At 37.9% G+C, this 25,755-nt stretch overlaps 1 protein-coding gene across 11 annotated transcripts in view; it reads right to left on the reverse strand.

Annotated features, from left to right (window-relative positions):
* Positions 1-25,418, reverse strand: part of RUNX1T1 (RUNX1 partner transcriptional co-repressor 1) — a 144,521-nt gene extending 119,103 nt beyond the window's left edge. Inside the window, exons 1-2 of one of the 11 annotated variants that reach the window (XM_065585894.1) lie at positions 24,540-25,418; positions 2,980-3,152 (exon numbers count right to left, since the gene is read on the reverse strand). In XM_065585894.1, the coding sequence (XP_065441966.1) occupies positions 2,980-3,067 (88 nt within the window). In that variant the 5' untranslated portion in view covers positions 3,068-3,152; positions 24,540-25,418. Of the gene's footprint in view, positions 1-2,979; positions 3,153-16,068; positions 16,541-16,658; positions 16,792-24,539 lie in introns of those variants that run through there. The other 10 variants (XM_065585900.1, XM_065585898.1, XM_005291570.5 and 7 more) reach the window with 10 other exon arrangements.
* Between the last annotated feature and the right edge of the window lie 337 nt (positions 25,419-25,755).

Raw genomic sequence — 25,755 nt, forward strand, 5'->3', positions numbered from 1 at the left:
TGTTCTATCAACTTTACCTATAGAAAAAATGTATTTTTGGAAGTCATGAGAAGTGATTTTCCTGTACACACACACACACACATACACACACTCAAAAATGACCCATTAGCAATCTGACTTTCTTATGATGAGTGAAATAACCCATGTGTGCTCTTGTCATCCACCTTTTTTTTCATTAAGATCTCCTACACTGCAATCAAGAATAATGCCAACAAGCCACAGGTGTGCACCACATGAACAGATGAAAATCTGATTGTAAGGGGTGTGATGATGGTTCTCTATCTATAATACATTCATCCCAAGGTACTCTTATACATCTGTTATATGTTAAAGGCTTTTTATTTAAATTGTAGCCTTAGAGAGATTTATGCAGGCAAGCAACTACTACTTTAAAGGGCAAAATAAATAAATACATACATAAATAAAAGACAGTGAAGTAGCAAAACCAAGGGTGAGGATGCATGCTTATCACAAATGAAAGGAGTTTAGTGTAATAAGAAGAATATAAAAGGAATGGAAGCCATTTAGGAGGTTAACTTGACTCCACCATCTTTTTATTTTGCCTTTATTAGATATTGGTACCAAGTAATAAGTGAAATATTTTGCTTTATAATGTTGACATTATTACCAAGGTTATTGCAGACAGACCAGCAGGGATTGGTCCCTTACCCATCTCTATTTTTCATGAGCAACCAGATGAAATCTATACCCTTCAACATCCATCTGAAAAGGCAATGTCTTCCAACCTTAATGGGGATTAAATACATTTGTGAAACTGGGATGAAGGTGGCTAGATACATTGCAATTATGGGGCAAAGTTATCTAGAGCAAAATGATATAAGGTCATTATTAGATTTCAGAAGACATATGATTCCATTCTCGGCCAACTTCTTAACTTGTTCAGCAACATTTAAACCCAGAACTTTCTGGAAGTTTAAGGTCACTGGCCAAATTTTTCAAATTAAGGTGCTTACAGTTAGGCACATACATGTGTATTTAGGCACCTTGCTAAGTGGCCTGACTTTCAGCAGTTGATGAGCATTCCAGCTCTTACAGAGATCTAACAATGCTAACAATCACCAATCAATGTTTCTCTTATCTAAGTAGCTACAGAGCAGCTTATCCATGAAAGACTTTAGTATTCACACATTAAGACCTTGTCTATATTAGAAAGTTGTATAGTTAAAGCAGTACAACACCCCTAGAGTAGATGCAGTTATATCCAGTTGTATATGTATAGAGGTACTGTATACCAGTTTAGCTATTACTGTATGGAAAGGGGAATAAGCTACACTGGTGTAAAATGACTTTATATTGACATAAATGCATACACACTAGGAGTTGTACCGGCGGCTTGACTTGACCCGTAGCTAAGGAGGTTAATTTCACATCCTCCCCATCCAATCAGACCAGTTCATTGGCATAAAGCAAGATTATTCAGGCTTTATGAGGATGAAGTAAATTTCAGCCACACCACTATGCAGCAACAACAAGAATGAAGAACATTAGAAGACATGCATTCTGCCTTGCAGTGCATTTCCATTTCTCCTACATGTGCTGTATTAGCAATAAACCACAATAAACTATCCATTAGACTGCTACTGTGGTATACTTCAGGCATGAAACGCCTTCATTTTACATATAATTTGTTTTTAAAAATCCTCTATAAAAACAATATTGGAGGAAGATATATGCAAAGTACCGTTCCACTATGAAAAACAGTTCATAACAGAAAGATAAGAGAGCAAATAGTGGGGAAAACCTTTTCACTACTAATTTAGCAATAAAAACATATAATATATATGGGAGGAGAAACCCTGGTAGAGGGGAATTAATTCTTCCTCCAAAGCCAGCTATGGGGATCAGGAGCACAGAGAAGCGGCTTGCTTGCTTAGGACTGACCTAAGAATTAGAATTTAGTTTAGAATCCCAATTCTGTTTTTTAAATTATTTTAAAGGGTGCATTTATCCCAGTGTACAAAGCCCACACCAACTCTCCACACTACGTAGGGGTTTAAAGTGGTGATGAAGGCCTTCTGTTGCCCCTCTGAACGGGGATGAATTTCACAAAGGATTACAGCTGTGGTAATGGGGTAGAAGAGAGCTGAGATGCAAAGTGACATAATAGGATTTAGCTGCATTTAAAGTGTCTAAGACTTGAAACCAATGAGAGTTGACTGTAGGATTTGGGCCTATGCTTGTTGTATACTATACTTTTTACACCATCTGCTTGAACAAAGAAAGGCTCCCATTCTGAAAGGCTTACCTGTTTACCCAGAATTATTTAAAATCCATTTAATAAATATTCTGTTATTCTGCTCTCTAGACAACTGTTTCAGAAAACACCATTTCTTACTTACAATAAACACTGGAATTGTGGTATAGCTTTCACACTTTAATTCCAAGTTTTGTTTTACACATATCAGATTTTTTAAGTACACCAAGGAGCACTCCATGATAGAAACAGAAAAATATCCAGACTTGATATCTTCTTATTCAAATCTATCATGGATTCCCTCTATAATGTATTTGCCTAATATCCTGTCTACACCATAAATACATCCATGTCCGCAAACCTGGTTACAGTTGCCACATGCCCTGTTTTCAAACATTGTTCCAGTTTGTAATGCTGATGGGACCTTAACCATGTTTCACAACCTGGCTAAAGCCATGTTTGTAACCAGATTAGGGGATACCCATATTGTATAATTGTTTTCCAGATGTGGCTGAATTTGTAGAATGACAGGGCATTAGGAAAGTGCAATGCTGACTTATTTTTCCATTTGTCCTGGATTCTTCTCCAATGATATTAAAACAAAGTCACGAATATGAAACATGAAATTTGATGAAGGCTTTTTGGAGGCTGATATGGGGCTGCGAGGGGAAATTTCTTTTTTTAATTACAGTTTACAAGGCAAGGTACGGTAATTAAAAATAGGTATGTAAATTATAAAAATCAAATATTTATCTTTTCCTTACCTTGACAAAATTCAAAGTTCCCTTTTTTCCGGCAGTCACCTATCACTAAACTCAGTGCTCTCCAAGTGTTTCTTTTGACAGATATCATTCTCCACCAATCGCTCTGCTAATTTCCTCTCTCCTTTTCTGACTGGGACAGATATTATGTTCACCAGCCCAGAGATCAATCTTTTCTATTGACAACAACAAATGAAAAAAAAAGAAGCACATATCACAGCCAGTTTGAAGCACCACACCCCTTTATTTGCATAACAGCAGGACTTTTTTTTAAAAGGAACAGAGATAAATGCTGTCATTCTAAAGCAATCATTACCCACATTTTCTCAGAAAAATAAATGTTATTAATTATTTGTAGAAAAGCTGTTTTATAAGATAACACTTTACAACAGTCCATGCTATAGATAGTAATCAAACAAAGGATGAATGCAGTCTACATGTCAGCATCTCATCCCTAACTCATTTCTCAAAAAGGTGTTTCTAATATGTTTCATATAAAATAATAATATATACTTTACCTGGTCCAACAGACACACTACAGAATCACCTCTTAAACTAATGTGCTATGTGTTATGACCTTTACATTACACACAACACTGTTGTCTCTTCTTATGAGTAAACAAATTCCAAATAATGAGAGATCAAAAGTCATGCTCCTCCCACCTCTGAAAAACCACCCCAACTGCCTCAAAACTAGGCTACTTAAATACTTCATTGTTAATATTCATCTATATTATAACAGGAAGATCTAGCATTGCTATAGTTAAGATTGTCAGCTTTTCCAAGACAGTGCTATATTTTATAGGCCTTTCTAATTATGGTAGGACAGAAAGATTTTCAGAGTTAGGCACACAAGATTACATGCATGCTTCAATCTGCATCTATGGATCAGGTATCTGAGGACATAAATTAGGCATGCATACAGGTCTGGGCAAAACTACATGCAGGTAATTTAAAATCTGGCCCAGCATTTCTTCTGGCTTGGATCTTATTGCACAAAATTTGTACATGGGCCCATTTTCAAATGATCAATTCATTTTTACATCAGAAACCATAACCACTTATATATATATTTTTAAATTCCTTACATTTTAAAGTTAAGATTTACAGAATGAAAAAGTTTACTATTTAAAGTACTTTCTTGAGTTTACACTCAATTTTGGTCTCAGTCTTGCAGCCAAACTTCTATTGATTTCAATGAAAATTACAATGAATGTCAGGACAGAAGTAGTGGACCCAAATTTTGTCAACTGTTAAGCTTTAGATGTAGCATTTTGACATTGGCATTTTGAAAATGACTACTGAAGTATGGCTAGGGTATTCAGCTTGCATGCAGGAATTACTTCTATAAAAAGATGTTTATTGCTATTTACCAAATTCTGCGTTTGTTACCATATTTACCTAAGAGGCAACAAAAGTTCCCTTTTTATCTGTCCTCTAACATTAATTGTATGCTTTTTTCAATTGATCCTTGATATAAAACAACTTACATTTCCATGAGTGTATACAATATTATTGTGAGGTGTTTTTAAATGAACACTTAGGGCCTGATTCTGACACTCTTGCTCAGGGGTTCTCAAACTGGAGGTCAGGACCCGTCAGGGGGTCATGAGGTCATTATGTGGGGGGTCACGAAGTTATTACGAGCCAAACCCCACCCCAAACCCCGCTTGCCTCCGGCATTTATAATATGTGTTAAATATATTAAAAAGTGTTTTTAATTTATTAGGGGGGGTCACACTCAGAGGCTTGCTATGTGAAAGGGGTCACCAGTAAAAAAGTTTGAGACCCACTGCTCTTGCTCATACTGAGGAGTATTTTACTGAGCAAGAGGTCCTATTGATTTCACTGAGATTGTTCAAGAAATAAGGTTCTACTCAGCATAAGGATAGCAAAATCTGGCCTGTAGTAAGGGAAACATAAAAACTTACTCTGAATAACATTATTGCCTAACAGAACTCCAGGATAACAGCTTGAAGTGTTATCTTTAATCCAAGTTATAGTGCTAGTGTCTAGGTATTTCAGTAAATAGAGAATGGGGAACACACTTTACAGAGAGACTTTTGTAATTACCTAAGCCAGTGGTTCCCAAACTTGTTCCACCACTTGTGCAGGGAAAGCCTGTGGTGGGCCGGGCCGGTTTGTCTACGTGCGTCTGCAGATTCGGCCAATCGCAGCTCCCAGTGGCCACAGTTCGCTGCTCCAGGCCACTGGGAGCTGCTGGAAGTGGCGCAGGCCGAGGGACGTACTGGATGCTGCTTCCAGCAGCTTCCATTGGCCTGAAGCAGCGAACCACGGCCACTGGGAGCCGCGATTGGCCGAACCTGCAGATGCGGCAGGTAAACAAACCGGCCCGGCCCGCAACAGGCTTTCCCTGCACAAGCAGCGGAACAAGTTTGGGAACCACTGACCTAGGCACACTACAACTGTTTAGGAAGGTGTTTCTGCATCCATTACCTAAATTTGGACTTATGGCAGACTTGAAGCATTAATCTCATATTTAACAATATTACAATTAAATCTTTTAACAGGATGTATCCATCTTTTGTTAATCTACTAATCTTGCCACAATAAACAGGTTCAAATATGTTCATTTAGGCAACATATAACATTTTATTTGAATCTACTGAATAGTGTATTCCTTTTCATGAAGGAGGGGGGAAAAAGGTTTTTTTAAAAACTCTTGCTGCACAAGACAATGTATTTTGAGTATCTTCCTTTTAAAAATCATATCCTCTCATCCTATCTTTTTAAAATATGTCTTATCTTCTTATTAGTTCTCTGTTCCATCCCCTTGTGCACCCTTTGTATGTGTTACACTTTCCAAAGTGATAATAGTATTCTGATAAATCTATGGTATGGTAATATATGTTGTCACTTTTTACCTCCTGATTTATAAATTCTTGTTATTAGAATGCACATGCAAAGTGTTCTGAAAGCTAAATTCCACTCAAAGCAGAATGCTTCAAACAATTTGTAGTCCTACAAGACTGTTATTAAAAAAGCTCAACATGTTGTATTACCATGGAAATTGTGGAAAACATACATTCCCAAACAAATATTACTTTTTCTCAATGGTATGAAGTAATGAAAACCACATGTGTAAATCTGCGATCCGTGCAGTAGTTCAAGCTGCAGCTAATACAAAATACAGAGAGTGAACTCTGCCATATAAAGGATTCTTGTTACAGAAATATAATGTGAAAACCAGATGCAGACAGAAAACCTTAATCACAGATGGGAATGTAATCACTGGCATACAGAATACTTTTTTGATCAATGTTAACCATATGCGAAATGTATTTATTTTCTAAGGAATGCAATAACTTGAGAGAGCCTTCTATTTGAATTCGGTTAACCTCATATTCACAATGCTTTTATCTTACTCCCTTCTCCCCTCAATATATAAGCTGAGCCAAAGTTTTAAGAGGAAGAGTCATTGGCCCTGGCAAATCATTCTTGTATCAGTTTATCTTTCAAAAATTTAATAGGATATAAAGACTACACATATCAGAATCAACCTCAAAAGAAATCAAATGCAGTTACCCATTACTGTATTTCTCAGTTATTGCCAGAAATCCCTTCATCACCTAAGCACACTTCTCTAGAGTATTATATCACCATTTGGTTAAATTTTTCCTTTAGCATAATTTGTAGTTCTTCAGCAATGCAGCAATAAAACCTTTTTTTAAAATCAACTTGGTTTTCAAATCAAAGCTGAACTCCCTATTCTGATGAATCTCCTTCCCTCTTTATGAAAAGTAAATGGTTGCAAAAAAAGGTGTTGTGACATCAAATTAAAACATAAGTTTCTGCTTGAAGCACGTGGCTTTTATTCTAACTATAGGAAAGCATGATATAATGGTGAGGTGCTGAGCACCCCCAACTCTTACTGACCTCAGTGGAGTCAGTGGGAGCTAAAAGACACTCAGCATTTAGCACGATCTGCCTATATACTACTGAAGTTGTTAATTTACATCGTGTCCATTATGTGGCCCAAGACTCAGATGATATCCTATCCTATAACTGCTGGATGAGGGTAAAGTTGCCAACCTGTTGGTTTTTATTGCTAGTGAACTAAAAAAGCAATTTCTGTTCAACTATCAAACAAGATGCAAATACTACAATTTTGTGCACTTTTTATTCAAAAATATGTAAATATATTTTAAATTAGGTTCACCCCTCAGGCTTCTAAAATGTTGCCAGTACAACCTAGTATTACAAAGGTTTAGCACCCGCAAGCTGTATCATGGAATGTCAATCCTCTATATAGTTTGTCATCTGGTGCAGGTTAGTTTCATTTTTCTAGATAGTAATTACAATTGGTTATTAAACTGGATTGCAAACTAAAGACCAATGTAAGAATGGATTGCAAGTTTTAAAATATTTTAGAAACGGCTTCAAGAAAATAAAAAAGAAGAAAAAGGTCAATGAGTTCTATCACCTTTGGCTTAGTGCTAACTCCCATTAGCCTTAGTCTAGGTTAGACATGTACATCAAGGGGAGGACAGACACCGAAGGTATTCTGTCACAGGACTCACAGTTCCTATCATGGTTTAACCTAAGGTGCCCCACAAAACATTTCTATTCAAGTTCTTCAAAGACATTTCATGTAATGTTCTTATCCCCTATGTGAAGCTTAAAATAAGCTGTTTTCTATGCTCATATGTAACTGGCTTTTTTTTATTAGAATACTTTTTACTCTGTTGGTTTTATGTATTCTTCAGGTAAAAGGGGCACTTAAAAAAAAATCTTGCCTATTTTGACATTTTGTTTTGGAGGAAATGCTAGTCAAAACCCTTTTCCCCCGACAATGTGCAGCATTCTACTTCCAAAGCAAAAGTGATGTGTATTTTAACATGGTATACTTGACTTACTTCAGAACAATTATGCTTAAATTATTAACAGTCCCTCTCAGACTTCGACCAGATATATATTTTATTTTGCACAATTTATACAGTAAAGGATGCAGGATATATTTAAATAGGAAAATACAGCCTCCCAGCTGTAAAACAGTTCCATGTAATAAAACACAGAGCGAACCATGAAAGCTCTTGTTTTGTGTAATTTGTGTGTGTGTGTGTCTGTCTGTGTGTCTGTGTCTTTTTTCCTTATCTAATTTCATCTGCGAGAGACTGTCCCTAGAGAACAAGAGAAGAGAGAACCAATTATATCCAGAGGCTGGTTTCTCCAAAATGAAGGCATCTGTTCCATGCCAATGACTTCCACATGGAAGAAAAACAGAACTTTGAAGGCATCTGTGTTCCTGGTTGACAGTCACAGATCTTAGGGTTTACTGTAATTGCCCAGCTGCAAACATGATTTGGTTGCTGCTGTTGTTGTCAGCTGATCTCATCACACACAAAAAAGAAGAAAGCTTAAGTCTTCTTTAAAAAAATAAAATAAAAATCAGTTTCTCTATAGTATCCTGACACTTCTTTCCCTTTTGATGAAGGTGCCTTTAATGGTGCACTTGATTTTCTTGGTAGAAATTAGTTGTAATGAGTGTCTTAATAAAGACGGGAAATTATTTTATTATGCAAGTTTTCTGCCTAGAGATATTATTTTTAGGTAAAATTATTAGTATAAGGTGTTCATTACTTACTAGCAATTCAGTGTGGTATTTTATAGGCATTATTCAGAAACTAACATGGTTCACCAACTGCTTAATCCTGAATCTGACCTTTTTCAGATAAACAGTCCCATTGGAAACAATGGGACTGCTCTCCTGAATAAGGGCCCTGGGATTGCACACGGAATTCATATGGCAGAAATAACTAATGTGATTTTCATAATTCAAATCACATCACTTTCAATGAAAGTTGACACTTTATAAGAGAAAAAATATATAATGCAATGTATTGGTGGTTCAGAACCATGCTATACTGCAATGGGCCTTTATGGATATGACATTATGACACCTTCTGACATCTTCAGTCATATACTTGAACTCATATACACAAAACTCCTGCTACGCTTCACTGTTAAAAACTGAAGAAATAGCTAACAAAAGCTTTATCAAAGGCAACTAGCTTCAGGCAGACACGTCCATTTTGAAATATCAAGACCCTTACCAATTCTCCAAAGGCAGACAGCTCAGCACTGAAGCCCACTTTAGGATCTAAGGACACTAATAGTGCAGTTGCAATGAAAATAGTCAAAACTTGATTATCATAAGTATAAAATATATTTATATACTGTAACCTACACTTACCATATAATTAAGGATCATGGCTCCAGGAAATGTTTAAAGCACCAGGGAAGAAATGTTCCTTCCTTTCCTTCAACATGTTCTTACAGTCCTGGAACAAAAAATTCCACCTGTCCTGTATGATGGAAGCGCCTTGCTTTGTCTTTCTTCCTTACTTTCATCAGGATCTGTTATTCAATGGAATCCACTCTCCAGGACAGATGGAATTTTAAGGCCTGATCTTGATCCTTTGAACTCAATAGCAAAACCTCCCATGGACATCCATGGGAGCGGGATTGGGCCCTTAAGTCTCAAAGATTGTAATAGATATTAATTGATTCTCTCTAAAAGCTGTTGTAGTTGTGTTTATTGCAGCTGTACAAACACTATTCTGCAATCCGTTAGACCAGGTCTTACTCAAAAGTACTTTTAATGCACTTTAATGTAATGGTTGAAACCCTGGCCCCACTGAAGTCAATGGGTGTCACCCAAAATGTATAAGCATACATTACTATATGAACATACATTCTCTATCACCCATATTTAATTCCTCAACATCACATGCAGTGCAGCATGAACAATTCAGTAGGGATGGATCGCTTATTTTCCATTAAGACCTGAGCTAATGACTTATCCCCACCTAACCTAAGAAAGATGAGAATTCATGTTACAAATTTGTTTCTCATCTGGGGACAAATTTGGATCCAGTCTCAAAATGAATCCAGCAGGATACTGATAAGAGCACCGGGCTGAGGTGCGAGGAAGGAGACAATGGAGAGTACCTCCAAAGCAAAGCAAGAGCATTTAGACATTTTCTGAAAGAACACATTTTGACTGGAGAAAAAGTTTACAACTCCAAAGAGATAAACATCGTAACTCTGGCACCGGTATATTCTGTTTCAGCTTTGTTCCTTTCCAGTGGTGTTTGCTCATCGTTGTGCACATAAAGCATGTATAAAAATCAAAAATAAAGCAGTGTGTAGTCACTGGTAGGATGTTATCCTTGCTCACCTTCACTTTGCTTTGACACTGGGTTCAATATGAGTTTCCAACATTAAATGGTTTGCTGATGGTCTTTTCAAATAATGAATAGCATGGTCTTGAAACAGCCCTGGCTTAATGTTTCCTAAGAGTCTGTGATTCTGCTAATTAAACCCCTTTCTACAACATTCCTCTTAAAAACTTTTAACAATGCCATCATTAAAAAAAAAAAAAACCCAAAACATCCTGGCACCACTATTCTTTGAGAGCACTCCCTCCCCCCCAGGTGCCATTATCCATAAACTTATTGGCAGAACTCTCAGGTTTCTGGCACCAGTATGCCTTAATCTCTTTGGCAGCAAACTCCACCTGGATGTCACTGGAACTGCTCTCCCTTAATCTCTGTTGGAGCACTTTTCCCAAATATCCTTTGCCATAATATCATTCCGTCTCTTTTGAAGCATTCTAATTATCTCATTTTCTGGCAACAGTTGCCCTCTATCTTGCTGGCAATGCTCAAACTGGTCTATGGCACTTCTCTTCATGAAGTTGTTCAGAATATGTGTTCAAGAATATTATTCTAACGTTTAATAAGAGAAATTTTATGACAATATCTTAGCCACTCAAACTGGGTATAAACATGTCCCATGGTTTGAAATTTTATTTTATTTTATCCTACTGATATGACTGAGCCAGTGGGGAGGAAAAATATGGTGGCAAAGTCTTAACCACTTTGATTCTCAACAAGACAACACTGTAAACCTTGGAGTTACTAGAAGCAACAGACAAGTTTACTCAATATTCCAGCTTGTCATGATGAAACGTTGAAACAGCAGTCTGATCCCGCTGCTCCCAGGCAAATGAGGGAATGATACACAGAAAACAGAGTATTCAGCCAGAGAATCCATTGTGGAAAGTCTTTTGACCTAGCGAATCGAAACATGACATTTGAACCACCACCTAGGGAGGCGACTGTGTGGTCATCATCAGTCAGGCAAGAAATGTAGTCTATAGCTCTTCAAATAAAATGAATCACAAAGGGAACCTGCTTGGTGGTAATGACTAGTACTTATGCAAATTGCATATCAACACCCGGCTAGGCAGACATATTAAAGCCTTCTGCAGCTAGTGAACTAACTATGGGTCTTGTACAACAGATTTTGCTCATGCAGCCACCACTCTAGGTGGCGGTCAAAATTTCTGGTTTCTACTCTCTGGCTCAGAATGGCTCTTTCATAAATGAACTAATATTTTTTATTTTGTCACTGGAAGTAAAAAAAATTTACATGCCACTTTTTGTGTATTAATTCCTCTCCACTAGGTGGAATCTTATCTTTTTCTAGATAAATAATAGCAGCTTAATTATCAAAAGTAGCGATTATCACCTACCATGTTTTCTTTGTGGTGATTCATTTTATCTTACAAGCCACAATCTTACCTAACTAAAGAAGTGCTGTTAGATCAGCTGCCTTCTTGACATAAAAGAAGAAATCATTAAACACCTCATGACGTGAAGAGTGTACTGTTAATGTACTGCAATATGGAAGACTGCAGTAATATTGCTGTTACAACACTACTGTATTTTACTATTTGTAGGGGCCTTGTATCTCAGCATATTCTTGAATGATGATGAATTTTCAAGGCAGAAGATAGAAAAATGGAAACAGAAAACTATATTTTTAATAGATCAGTAAAATAAATATCATGCACCACTTGGACAATTATAAAAACAGACAGTTGGTGAATTTCGTTAACATTCTTGATAAGAGCATATAATATCTTGCATATCTATGATGCCTTTTATCCTGAAGTATCACAAACTGCCTTACAAAAACTGAAATATGCACAGCATAAAAGGATTATTTCTCCTACCATTGGTGGAGTGAAATGGGGCAACTGTTTAACAGTGTACAGCAACACTACACAACATTTTAGGGCAGAAATTAAAGGAATTCTGTTGAAATTGTTGTGAAAATGTTGATATCCTAGCCAATTTATCTAATGGTGTTAACACCCCCCTACTGGTGTGAAAAGTACAATGTAATTTTATGTCTAGAAGGAGTGAGCACCTTGGTTTTAAATCTTTTCTGAAAGACAGCACTTCCAGAAGCATACTATCCTGTGGCATTAGTTTAGTAATGTCTCCAAGGGGAAGGTTCCATCAACTCAGTCAGCACTACCATTTCACTGTTACTTGGTCTTCCATCTAAAAACTAACCAAGCCAGGTCTTAATTAGCTTATGAACCTTGACAGTATCAGATCACAAGGCAATGAAGCCAGCAGATCTTTTGTTTTCATGAGCTACTATTCTCCACTTCTTTGTTCTATGTATATAAATTCAACAGAAGATGGAATTTGATGAGGATTAGCTCTGTTCCAGGTAGGGGATGGGAAGCAAGTTTTGTATTTAGCAGAATGTTTGTGTCAGGTGGAAGGTGTAAATGGCTGTTTAATTTAATTTTTGTTTTTGTAGTGTGTGTCAGCAGTACCTAGAGCTTTTGATAAGCACCCCTTTTTATATTTGTAGAAATCTAAAAATAAATAAATATCAATCTCTTTTAGTTAACGTAAGTGAGTGTGTGTACCTGTGTGACCACACACACATGAGTACAAGTTATAAAGAAAACATGCAGCAGACATTCACTCAGACTCACACAAACACTAACCTCACACTGAAAATTAAATACTGATTAGATTGTGTGTATCTAATTTTCTTTAATCTGGCTTTTTGTTTAACTGTGAGTGTTCTCAAGTAAATATTATTTAAGATGCAAAAAAATTGTGATCAGATTTATTTCTTTAACTGTATTTGTTCATGTGGTATTTGGTGTGTTTACCTATAAAACAAAGTAGTTTTAACCATAAAATAAGGGACCAGAACCTAGGGCAGCACTGGGTTTTAATTTTTGAAGGTCACTTTGTGACCCTGGGTGATTCACTTCAATCTCACAGTCAAATATAAGTGTAAAACCAAACTGAAGCAAAAACAAGACCCCCTTCCTCCCATGTATCCATGATGCCCAGGAACTGAGCTCCTGGCTAAAAGATCAGAATTCAGCAGCTAAAATCCATTTTAAGATTAAAACCGGGAGGAAGCACATATCCTTCTCTGTGGCAGATAATTTGTTGTGTTGTGCTTATTATGAAATAAAGAAGTACATGAAAATCTCTCATTCAGTACTGCATATACTTGCATATAGTATTTGTACATATACCCAAATAAGTGTAGTACAAAAGAGAGCTTTTGTAGATACCACAGTGAATTACCACTTCTTTATTAAGACTCATAATTAAAACAAAAAACAAACAAACAATCCCCTCAGCACTTTATTAGCTCAAAAAAGGGAATACTTTTCCCTAGAAACATATCTGGTAAAATGCTCGCCCTTCCTGACTCTCCCCACGACTAAAAAAACCCCACCACCATCAACGTGGTGCTTTCTATGTTCATAAAACTCACTTGATTAGCAGCACTACAGAAGCGAACATTTTTGTATGTAAGCACTCAAGCATAATTTAATCATTTTATTTAAGCATGGAAAAAGTTGCACTGAAAGCCCCATTAACTAAAACATCCTTGATTAGCTTAAACTTAGATTTGCAGGTATAGAAAGAGTGAAATAAGCCAAAGAATGCTCTCTGGTCTCTGGAATATCCTTAACTTTACATAAAACATCTTGACAATAGTAAAAGCTATATTGTTGGAACAGATAAGCAATTAATAATTATGTCTTATAAGGTTTTTTTTTTTTATAAAATTTATTCCCCAAGTTAAATCTTTTAAACACTATGCTGATATTTGGCTACCAATACCATTTTTATAATCTAACAAGATAAAGTCCTAATTGCATAATACCATTTTATCTGTACAAGATAAAATTTCCAATAAACAAAAATGCACATTAGGCAGGAGATTTTTCAGAATAGATTTTTTTTTTTTAAATAACCCACTTGCATTAACAAAAGATTGCAGTGGCTTCCAAATTATAGGGTGTTATTTTTAGTGGAAGTAGTTCAATATTCATATTGGAGCAGATGTAGCAGTTTAACAAAACAGCTCTTCAAATCCAGCACAAATTGAAAACAGGAAAACTGATTGCATTTTCTCTTATCACTTTCCTTTTCTGAATTGACACTTTTGGCCTTCTGAAAATTTACACATGGCTTTCATCTCAACAGCACCTGCTGATCAAACAGAAACCTAACATTTTCATGAAAATGGTATAAAGGACTAGTTTTCTCCTTACCATCTTTAAGGGCATCTGCAGGCCACTCAATGGCAACAATTGTTGTGTTGATGGCACACTCAGAATACATTTTATATTTTCATTAATTTTACCTTTTAAAATGAGTTAAATCACTAATGGCTCTTTCATATTAGCTCTCTGTTGGCTTTAAATTAATTTCTGTCTCAATGTCTCCCTGACACTGATGGATTTAATTCTTCAGGCAAATTTGGCAGAATATCTAAAAGATTTTGAAACAATAAGGAATAGCATATATTTTGTGGTCATGAGGTCATTACAAATACTTAGCTAACTCTATATACATGTACAGATGTATGCATACATATAAATATGCACATACAATATTATTTATAATGGGTGAAAAAGAAGAAATATTTAATACCATAATATTCTTTCAGTATACAACCCCCTCTGCTTTACCCTAAGGCAACAATGGGCGCAGGGAGACAAACTGAACTCATTTTAAAGTTGTCTTTTGTTTTTTTACACAATCTACATATCAGGTGTAGGTCTGGCAGGTGCTTTGGAGCTACCAAGGCTGTGGTGAACAGATGTCATCATAGATGAATATGGTAAATTACCTAATCAGCCATTCAGTTCAAATATACTTGTGTGCTTGATGCAAAAGTTTGAAATATCTGGACTTGTATATAAAATATGAAACAAAGTATGTTGTTATCCTTTCTGCTTCTGATCTGGTAAACTCTGAAGTGCAGCAGCAGGTAGCAAGGGCCTTCTTCCCTTCTGCATAATTCTTAGTGTAATTAAAGATCCTTCTTAAACCTGCTATGTGTCAGTTTTTTAACTGATAGAGCCCTAACCCTTCTGAAGTACTCTGCTACCATCCATTACCATTCTGCTTCAGTGATAAGGCAACCTGACGGCAGAGATGACATACAGTAATATATGTGCCACTCTAGCCAGTTGGTTTGTGAATTTCAGTGTTTCATCATGCTCACTGAGGCAATCGCAAACCTGAAATGTCAATACGTTCAGTCAATGGAAGTAAAATAATGGGACTCTATTGTCTTACCCTATCGATCTGCTGCTGTCAACAAGGATACATGCTCCCCTGGCTTTAAACAAATTTTAATTAGGCTTTTAGTTACTGGATCATATCTATCTATCTATGCAAACATTTCACAAAGTGATGCAGCAACAGAAAGATTTTAAACTTTTATATACATTTTCAATTACCAATTGTTGATTTTTGTTTCAAAAATAACTCCTTCTAAGGAGATTTTAAAAAGACCACACAGAGAGAGAGAGAGAGAGAGAGAGAGAGAGAAAGTTTGCATTCATGCCTACATCAGGTAATTTTAAACTGATGGAGAATTCTCTTAAGTAAACCAAAACTATCAAACTTCTAAATATATGAAATTTCTCTAAAAGGAATGGCATTCATCTTTAGCACGCTCCAAGTTGAGACGTCTCCAATAAAACAATTTGGAGGGTTGAAAAAAATATTACAAAATTAGTGTTTCCTATTAAAAATGCGGATGGTAACAATTATCTATCCCTCTTCCTCCCAAGAAAGCCACACTTGGAGTACAAACAAAAATCTCAGATGTCTGATTTAGCACACACACACCCCCTTGGGATATTATTTGTTGTTTTGGTGGAGTGGACCACCCCACCCCCACCAAAAAAAAAAAAAATCAGTGTGCACTTACAGAAACTCTGCTTTCCTTTCCAGCATACCAAGGGCGTGAGGGGGGTGAGTAAGTGGGAGATAAAAACACTGCAGCAGTCCCTCAAAATCAATCAAAAGCCTCAGCAGCTCTCTCCCTAAAGAGAGCCTATTTTCTACCCATTCTCACCTAATAAAATAGCTAATCAAGTCGTTATGCTGCTTATTTGCCGCCCCCATCTAATGGTTTTAAAGTCTAGGCGAGATATCGTCTATTGTTCACCCGCAGCCCCCTCTCCCTCGGTGTCTCGCGCTTCCCGAAGCCCAGCCAGCCGGGGCCAAAGGAAACCCACGGAGAGATCAGGGGGCTCATCTCACCTTCGCGAGTCCGGGCTGAACAGCGGAGGTGCTGGGCGAGAGCGCCCGGGCCAGGACTGCCGCCTCCCAACCCCGCACAACAAAAGACAGATCCCTTCCCTCGCCGGGCTAATCTCGCCGGGTAAATTCTCCGCCAGCTACGAGGAGAAGATAAGAGGTTACATCTTCACTTCGCCGGGCTCCTATCGACTTCGGCATCGTTAGAGAGATGGGGGGGGAGCCCCCCCGTCTCCTCCCCCCAGCGCCGGAGATTACCTTCTGGCGGGGGAGGGCACCGGCCAGGGCTTTGTATCCATTAAACACACATCGCCGCTTATCGGAGGTAAAAGGCTTGTCAGGAGGGCACTATTGTGTGTGAGTGTGTGTGTGCGAGCGAGAGCCAGGCAGCGTGCGGCCGGGTGATTACGGTATCAGCGCGGCCCAGCTGGAGGGGGCGACACCCACAGGGAGCTGCTCCTCCTGGGGGGCCCCACGCCCCGCACAGGAGACGACCGGCCCCCCCGCATCAGAGTGGCAGCTGCCTGGGCCACAGGCCTCCTGGTTGGCAAAGCAAGAGCCATCATCTGAAGGCCCAGGCCCCCTCCCTGACTGGCTGGAGAGAGGTCAGACCTCACTTTTTTCTTTTGGGTGGGGGTAGATTTCTCTAGAGCCCCGCCCCCGTCTCCCCAGTTTCCTTCACTCTCATTTGGAGAGGGAAGGCAGGTGGCCCTGGGATAAGGGGCTCCCTCATTTTGAATGCTCCGGCAGGTTTCAAAGTCTCTCCCTCTGTCTGTCAGCCCAGCAGGAGCATCTCCTGCCTCGGCTGCTGAAACCCTCCTCATTCAAACTGCCCCAGCCTGAGGCAGCCCAGAACCTGCCCAGCAGACCAAAGTGCCTTCCCTACTCCGATCTATATAGATCTCACTCATCTAACTAATCCAAAGTGGGAGCTCTCCACCAAAGAAAGCAGCTTCCCCTGTGATTTCTGTGAGTTCATTTGTAACTGCTGGACGTTCTCTTTCTCTCTGGTCCTACCATGCAAGTAGGAGAAAAGCTAAGGTACCAGTGTGGCCCTTGAATGCTTTTATTTATTTGTTTTTTGGTTCCCAGTTTGTTTGGGGAGTATCTGACATAAACTGAAGAACAGGAGTACTTGTGGCACCTTAGAGGCTAACAAATTTATTAGAGCATAAGCTTTCGTGGACTACAGCCCACTTCTTCGGATGCATCTGAAGAAGTGGGCTGTAGTCCACGAAAGCTTATGCTCTAATAAATTTGTTAGTCTCTAAGGTGCCACAAGTCCTCCTGTTCTTCTTTTTGCGGATACAGACTAACACGGCTGCTACTCTGAAACCTGACATAAACTGTTCGCGCTGCTCAGTGCAGAGAGTGCCCACCCCAGACATAGCAGGTAGGCACTGTTATGTGGCTACAGCTCAGCACAGGAAAATGGTGAATTAGACCACGGATTGGTCTAGTTCCAAACAGATTGGTTTCTTTAAAGATATACATCCATGGTTCATTTTATTTTTTAAAAAGCTGATTGGATGAATCCAAGAGGCTATGTGGTTAGGTATTGGAAGGGAAGGCTGTAGGAGCCACAAATGGAAGGGGCCAACAGAATCAGTGTACCAAGAGCAGGTTGTTAGGCTAATCTTTTCACTGAAATCTAAAAGTAAAACAGTTCTCTCTCTGGTAACAATTTATTTTTAAGGAAGTTTTGCTTCTCTTGAATGTCTGTGGAGCAGCAAAGTGAAGGCTGAGATCAGGACAATGGCAGCACACACAGTGGAGAGAGGCACGCATTGTTTAGTGATGCACCCCTTCCAAAATAACCAGGCCAAAATAGCAGAGTTTTTCCACAAGAAAAGAAAAAGGGGATTTGACGCGTAATACAAAGTGAAAGCAGACCATAGATGGGGTGGGGGGAAGGACCTGTGTGTGTGAAAATTGTGTCATTGCAATGAATGTCAGATAAAAAGGGGTCTGTCACAAATCCTCCACTAATCCAATAATGTGAAAACCTCTTGGTATCACTGAGACATGGCACAAGGTAAAAAATTTTTATTCTTCATAAACCGCTGCAACTATATAGTTAGTCTTAGAAGACAGTGATTGGCAAATTTTCCTAATACAAAGGGCATTTGACTTTTAACAAGATAATCTGTGGATTTTACGTATCTAATTTAACACCTGATTCTTTAGACAGTTTGCTTTCTACTCTCAAAAAGAACCACCTTTCCCCACCTTCTATAGATGTCAGTTATGTGTTAGAAGTAATCAAACAAGTCATATTAAAAGAAAAGTTAGTCAATACATTTTGAAGTATGGCTTTTTTGCAGTTAATGATGTACTCTGTGCAATTTTAGTGGAAGTTAATTTAATTAACTCAATATGCAAGGTATCACTGCACCCTCTTCCCACAGATGTTCTCTCAAAATATTCTCTAAAAACAGGGAATGTTCTATTTATTAGAAATTTTAGGGGGTTTTTTCCCTGCAATATTATACCATTAAGATCTGTCAAACCCTTATTTTCCAGAGTTACTATATATGCCTCAGATATACACTGACAGTTTTGGCAAAGAGTTTTACTATAAGAGATGCACAGTTCTCTAGTGATCAAAATCCAGGATCCTTTCTAAAGCAAATAATTTGCTGTGAAAACACTCTCAGTTAAAAATTAAAGCAGTATATGGGAATATGATCAGAGTACAAATGTATAACAAAAGCAGTGTTCCATAATCACAGCTGTCTCAAAGTCCAAGCTGGAGCTAAAAATCTTAATTTCAACTGACTGTTTCTTAATAATGGGTTACCTTCTCACAAAGCATAAAGTCCATCTGCCCCTGGCAGATAAGTTTTGAAGCATTAAAATAGATAAAAATCTAACATTTTCTTTTTTGCATTGAATATGTGAATTCTAGCATGCTATAATGTGAGAATTCCAACATATGACCATTATGGCATAATATCTCATTGCTCAGCTTGTCATTACTTCACTTGTAATTCTTATGTTAATTATGTTCATAATTACTATAAACAGATGTGGTAGAAATTCATGTGACCTTTTACTGCAGAATGCGTTTCTCACTCCTTTCACTTTATTTTAGCACATATATGAAACCAAATGAAAGAAAAAGCAATTTTGACATACTATGTATGTACCTATTTAAAATTAAACATAATTTTTTCTCATATTCTTCAGTCAGGACCTTCTCTATGCCAATACATTGAAATGAGAATTAAATGTAAAGTCTGTCCTGATTTTATATATATATATATATATATATATATATATATATATATATATATACTTAAACCCTGTGATTAAAATGAATATTTTTACTAAATTGAGCTAAACCCGTAACTGAAGCCTAGAATATAAATGGAGTGTTGCATCTTTATTCAGCACCTTTGTTAATGCAGCAGTATTCTGCTTCCCAACTACAAGTACATGACAGACATACAGCAATTTATTTTACTCACAACCCAACCATCATCCTCTGTACATAAACCACATTTACAATAAAATCACTATGGATTTCATTAGCAGAAAGCCTACTCAAATTTCATTTCTTTGCCCCTAATCTATAATTAGTGTGGACAGACAGGTGCAAACCCTTCTCTTATACAGATGGCTACTGGAAATGGTGCAAAGTAGCTCCTTCTGTTTAAACAACACACAGATAACCTGCTCTGCTCTTATCACTTACAATTACCTCCATTATACTGAACTAATGTTTACTTTAATAACATGTCCACTGTTCTCTAAACACTATTTGGAAACTTTTATATCAATGGCAGAAAAAAATGAAGATGTAAGTCAATGTCTTTCAGATTAAAAGTAATCATTTTGTTTTGAAATTAAGTTCCTCTTTTTAAGGATAACTCTTACTTAATTTTTCATTTGATTTTACACCTGCTGGTCATTGTTTAACATGCAAAATCATAAGAGCTTTTTTTCTGAGAGCTTTATGCTTCCATATATTAAGCTAGACTAAGCCAGTATTAGGTAAACAAGAGCAGAATACCTATAGTTTTAAAACATGTCTTTAAACTGTAACATTTAATGTAAATAGTGCAAGCAGGATTATGTTAAAATTTAGTTTTGAAACTTGTATATTGTTGGTTGAACATTTAATCTCCCTAAACCTTTCATTTTATCAGATTTGTGAATATGAAAGGAGATTAAGAAATTTCAAAGGCTGTTCTTTTAAAAATTAGTTTACACTTTTTAATACTGATACTATTTTCAGTACTAGTGCTTGTTTAAACTCTTACAAATATCTTTAGCTAGTTACTAATTAAAGGCTATGTGAAACATACAGGACATTAACTACATGTCTACAAGTTTTTGAATGAGCTAGATTTTAAAGGAATTCCCTCTACATGCCTTTAACCAAACCATGAGAATAATCTTTACACAACAGCAAGTACGTGTTATTTCAGTTGATAAATTGTATGCAAAGATCAAGAAGCCTTAAGTTCCTACAAAACAAAGAAAAAGCTTTTTAAAAAAAATAAAATTGTGAACCCCCCCAAAACAACCTACCAATATACTTTTTTAATTAGCTAAAGATTTAACAGTAATTAACTGTAGCAAGTGGATTTGCAAGATGAAAATAACAATTGTAACTGCCTTCCCCCTTATCCTCACTGCAAATACTGCAGATGCCTATTTTTCCAAAGTGCCTGGCTATGAGGAGCTGTGCAGTCTGCATAGAACCTCAGTGAAGCAGGCTTTGCATTCAATGCCTGTCAGATGAAGTTCAGTTCAGAGAAGTGAGAAACAGGATTTGACAGGGAAGAATGTGTGGAACTGACTAGCCATTGACTGACCAGCACTCCAGGTGGAGCTTTTCCCCCCTCCCTCCCATAAACAATACTTTTAGCATCAAACTCCATGTACACACAGGCATACACAGAGCTAAGTATAGACAGATGAGACACAGTGTGATGACTTTGGCAAAAATTTGAGTCAACATTAAAGTGGTCAAAAATGGCAGAAGGCAATGTTTTACTTTAAAAAGATTTTGGAAAGTATTTAAAAGCTTGAAGCCTTTGAAGAAAAACAACTTGTGCAGCAGTTGCCAGCAAACAGTGACCTAACACTGCTGTCTGCATTCCATTACAAACAAAATGTTTTTTGTCTGTTAGACCATTCTAATAGTTTAGAAACAAAGTAGTGTTAGGTATTATTGAAAGCATTAAAGCTGAGCTCCATAAGGAGCACTGCTGTTTTAAATACTCCTTGTCTGGTTTCAGCTTGCCAGATATTGACAATTTTTTTTACTTGTCCATTGTATAATTGAACTTTATATTGTGGTGAGGAAAAAAGCCTGATGCATGAACCAGAGTAACAATGATTACATTACAGGCTCAAACCTGATAAGCTGATCAGAAAAGTTCTCAATAATCAAATAAGATAGCTTCCTAATTAAAAGGCTTAATAGTGAGACTGCAAGATAGCTACATTATTTATATGACCTATTATACAATAGGCTGTTTATACTGTAAGGCATTTTCAGATAATTTTTCTTTGTACTTTTTTAAGTGGGAACCCCAGAAATACTTGGTGCTAAAAACAGAACATATAAACAAGGCAGCTGAACTTTAATAGTCACTCAAGCGCAAGGAAATTCCCCAATCATATTGGATTTCCTAAGGAAATCAGCCCGGAACAAACTGAATGAGTTTTCAGACTTCCACTGAAAAGGTCAAGCATCAGCTTTAACAACCATTAGAAACCAGTTTCACTATTACTCTGTTATCCAGATTCACTAGAACTGTTAATGCTAAGCCAGATCAGAAGATCGGGATAATAGAATTAAAAGCTACAAAAGTCTCTCATCTAGGTTAGGATAAACCTCTTGCCTCAAACTGTTTTTATTAATAATAACAAAACCGCTTATTTAAACTTTACACTGCATTCTGTCAGGATGTGGAACTGGAGGAGAAGGGGATACATCCTGCATACAGAAGTATTCAGAAAATGACATTCACCTCTAACATACTTTTTAGAAATACAATAATAATGTTTCTAGCTAGATATCAAAAGAAAAGATTTTTTTAAAATTCCTTCAAAATTTGTGCAGATGTTAAAATAAGTTTTAAAATAGTCAAAACAGATTAAAGTTAGTCCAAAAATGGGGAAAAAAATATATCCTGCTTTGGTCAGCAACTCAGACCACCATCAGTGGATAAATCAATTTGCAGCTGCTGTGGACAGCCATTTAAGTCTGGGGCCTGAACAGATTAATTAGGGGAAGTGATGTTAAAAGTGAAAGGGGTCAGAGTTACATTAAGTACATGAATTTTTCCTGGAGCAAACCCCTTGTACTACATTCCAGAATACATCCTCTAGTGAAGGGTATGCCTGTAACCTAATATTTGGCAAGGCAATTTCATTTTAAATATTTTTGCAGAAAATACAGTCTTTTCAGGTAGATTACTTTTAGGGAGTATATATCACGCAAACATTGTAGATCATGCCAAACTAGTAGTGATTTTTTGCATCATGTATCTTTACTCTTAAAATATTAATAGGAGATTTAGTAATATTCAGAGGTATACCACTGTGTATTATGTACACATATTAAATATTTGCCATAACTTTAAAGTCCGTATACTACCAGAACAAATACAGTGTTTTCAATTTTGTCATATTTTACAATAGAAAACTTGACTAGTTTTTTATGGAAAATCTGTTATGTACTATTTTACTAGAATCCCACATTTGAATGACTTATGTACACAATCTGCATCTTTAGCTCTACATGAGAAGGATGAGCTGGCTAGAATAATAGGTCTTTTCCATATCTATATTTTATGATTCTATACAATTCAAAGACAGCAGATGAAAATGGACAGTCTCTGGGATTTTAACATACCCTTCATCTGCCAAGAAGATGGTATGATGCTGATCCTTGACAGGGTTGCTAAACGCTAGTAATAACCCTTCATGTTCTTAATATGATTCTAAAGCATTGAATGTTGATACTCCTTCGCCATTTAATCTGGGGATGTTCACCACTGCTGCAAATCGATTCATCCAGCGATAATAACTGGGACTCCGGACTAAAAATAGCTAGAGAGGAACTTTTTGGTGGGGGCGTATGAGGATGTTTTAATCTAACTTTACCTTCTCCCGCCCCTTGTTTAAACTTCTGACTAAGTTTAGAAGATAACATTCTGCCTCTTTTTTGATGGAAAACATTTCAGTATGTATCACTGTTTTCCCCTTTGTTTCTTTATAAAATTCGGAATGACAGGAAGGCACAGTTTGTATGCATACATTTAACTGTCAATTACCATATAATAATAGAGTCGCCTTATCGGGGATGCCACAGTTAAGGTTGCAAGGCCCTTTCCAGACTAAACCATGTATTGGTCCCCTTAAAACTTTGTCGCTAGTGACGGGACTCGAACGCACCAAAAATCAAAGGCTCATCTAACAAATTCGCTTCTGGGTTCTGCATTCTTTGATCTCCCTTCTCGAAAGCTAAATAATGAATTACTGGAATCAAACTTTTTTGAATCAGATTCGAGATTATCAGCGTAAAACTGTGTTGCAACTTTAGAAATGCAACATATAATACTGCCGCATCGTTTTAGGAAGCGGATAGATTTTCAAGCTTGCCAAGCAGTTTAATACGATGTGCGCTCCTGAAATATTTCTTGCAAAACAGCCAGTAGTGATGTTGCCAACACTACATAATCCGACTATTGTAACAGAGGGGGGGGGGGGGGGAGAAATGACCCGAAATATTTCAGGCATTCCAGATCACACTGGCCAGCGCTGTGATCTTGCAAGAAAAAAAGCTGATTCTAAAACGAGACCAACAATATGGTACGGAAGATGACAATGAAACTTGCTTGAAATGCTAATTTCCCTGCAAGAGTGGGTGTTTTTTCCCCTGCACTCTGAAGAGTTATTAGTACAGAATTGTGCGCGGGGCTGTTGGTTTGTATATGCATGCAATTCTAACCCTGCAGCATCGCCCCGAGTGGGTTAGTTACAGCCGAGAGCCCTTTAGTTAGACCGATCCTAAAACCAGTCCTACAAGGAAGAGGAAAAGAACGGGGAGCCCGACTCCCTACTCCCATCCCCCCAGCGATCCGGGCCCGGGGCTGCACGCCCCTTCTCGGTACTTACACTGAAAAGGACCGGAGAGTCCCACCATTCGCCACAGGCTGTGAGCTGAAAATAAAAGTTCCCGTCCTCCTTGGGGGAGAGCCGCCAGCCCAGGCTGCTGGAGGGCAGAGGGAGTGGGAGAGGGGAATGCAGTGCAATGCAGCTTCCCTTCCAGTCCAGCTGATCCACGTCCACAAAAAGTCAAAACGAGCCGAAAAGGAACTCCAGCCGCTTGTCAAAGGGGGAGCAGTGCGAGAGAGACGACTGGGTCCAGGGGAAAGGAGCAAGAACCACAAATAAAACAAAGTAGATAATTAATGCCCAGGTCCCTTTCTGTTGCTGCTGCAGACAAATGTGATCTGGAGTATAGGGAATTGCTACTGTCAGTGGTGGTGTCTCTGTCTGTCTCTCTCTAAGACGGCGATGCATAGATTTGCAGTACTGCCTTGTGTCTGCCTTGGAAGAGAAGCTCCATGCAATGTCTGTGCAGATCCGCCCGCAGAAAGACTCCGCTGTGTCTGTGTCTCTCCCTCTGCTACCAGCCACCTCTAAAGTCAAACAGCATACTGCAAGCAGCCGGCCTGGCTCAGCTACCCAGGTGCAGGGGGGGAGGGCTTAAAGCAGTGGGAGGTGATAGAGGTAGGAGACATCTGTGTCGTGAGGAGGTTAGTGAGGGTCAAGTATATGTTAACAATAGGCGAGCACAGTCCCTCTTGGGCAGTCTGCCTACTCTTTCTTTCTTTCTCTCTCTTTTACTGGGTGGACATGTAACTTGCTCCCTAATGATGCCTTCCCAAGGCTGCCTGCTTTAAGAGTCCAGACTGCCCTGCAGTAACCCAAGACAAACACTTTCCCTAGCCATCTGGAGAGCTCCTGGCTTCTCTGCCTGTATCTCATCACTGTCTGAAGAGACAGCACTGCTAGAAATCAAGCCACTCTCAGATCTACTCTCTAATCCCCTTCTGTTAGTCTGACTGAAAATCAGCTATTTGCTTTCGCATTAGTTAATAGCCTTAGAGAAAACAATTATCATTCTCTTTTTCCCTTTGTTTTTCACTCCAGAAAGAGTACAGTATTGACGAAGGCCTCTTTCTCTTTTTAAGAAATATATGGTCTTTCATGTCTTGCAAAACCCATGTGCAACTTCACACAGGGAATTCTAGATTCTTCCAAGAGTAAAAAACATAATCATAACCAACTCAGCAGTGAAAATGAATTACAATATTCTACAATTAAG

This window comes from Chrysemys picta, chromosome 2, assembly GCF_011386835.1.
Source record: "Chrysemys picta bellii isolate R12L10 chromosome 2, ASM1138683v2, whole genome shotgun sequence".
Taxonomy (NCBI): domain Eukaryota; kingdom Metazoa; phylum Chordata; order Testudines; family Emydidae; genus Chrysemys; species Chrysemys picta.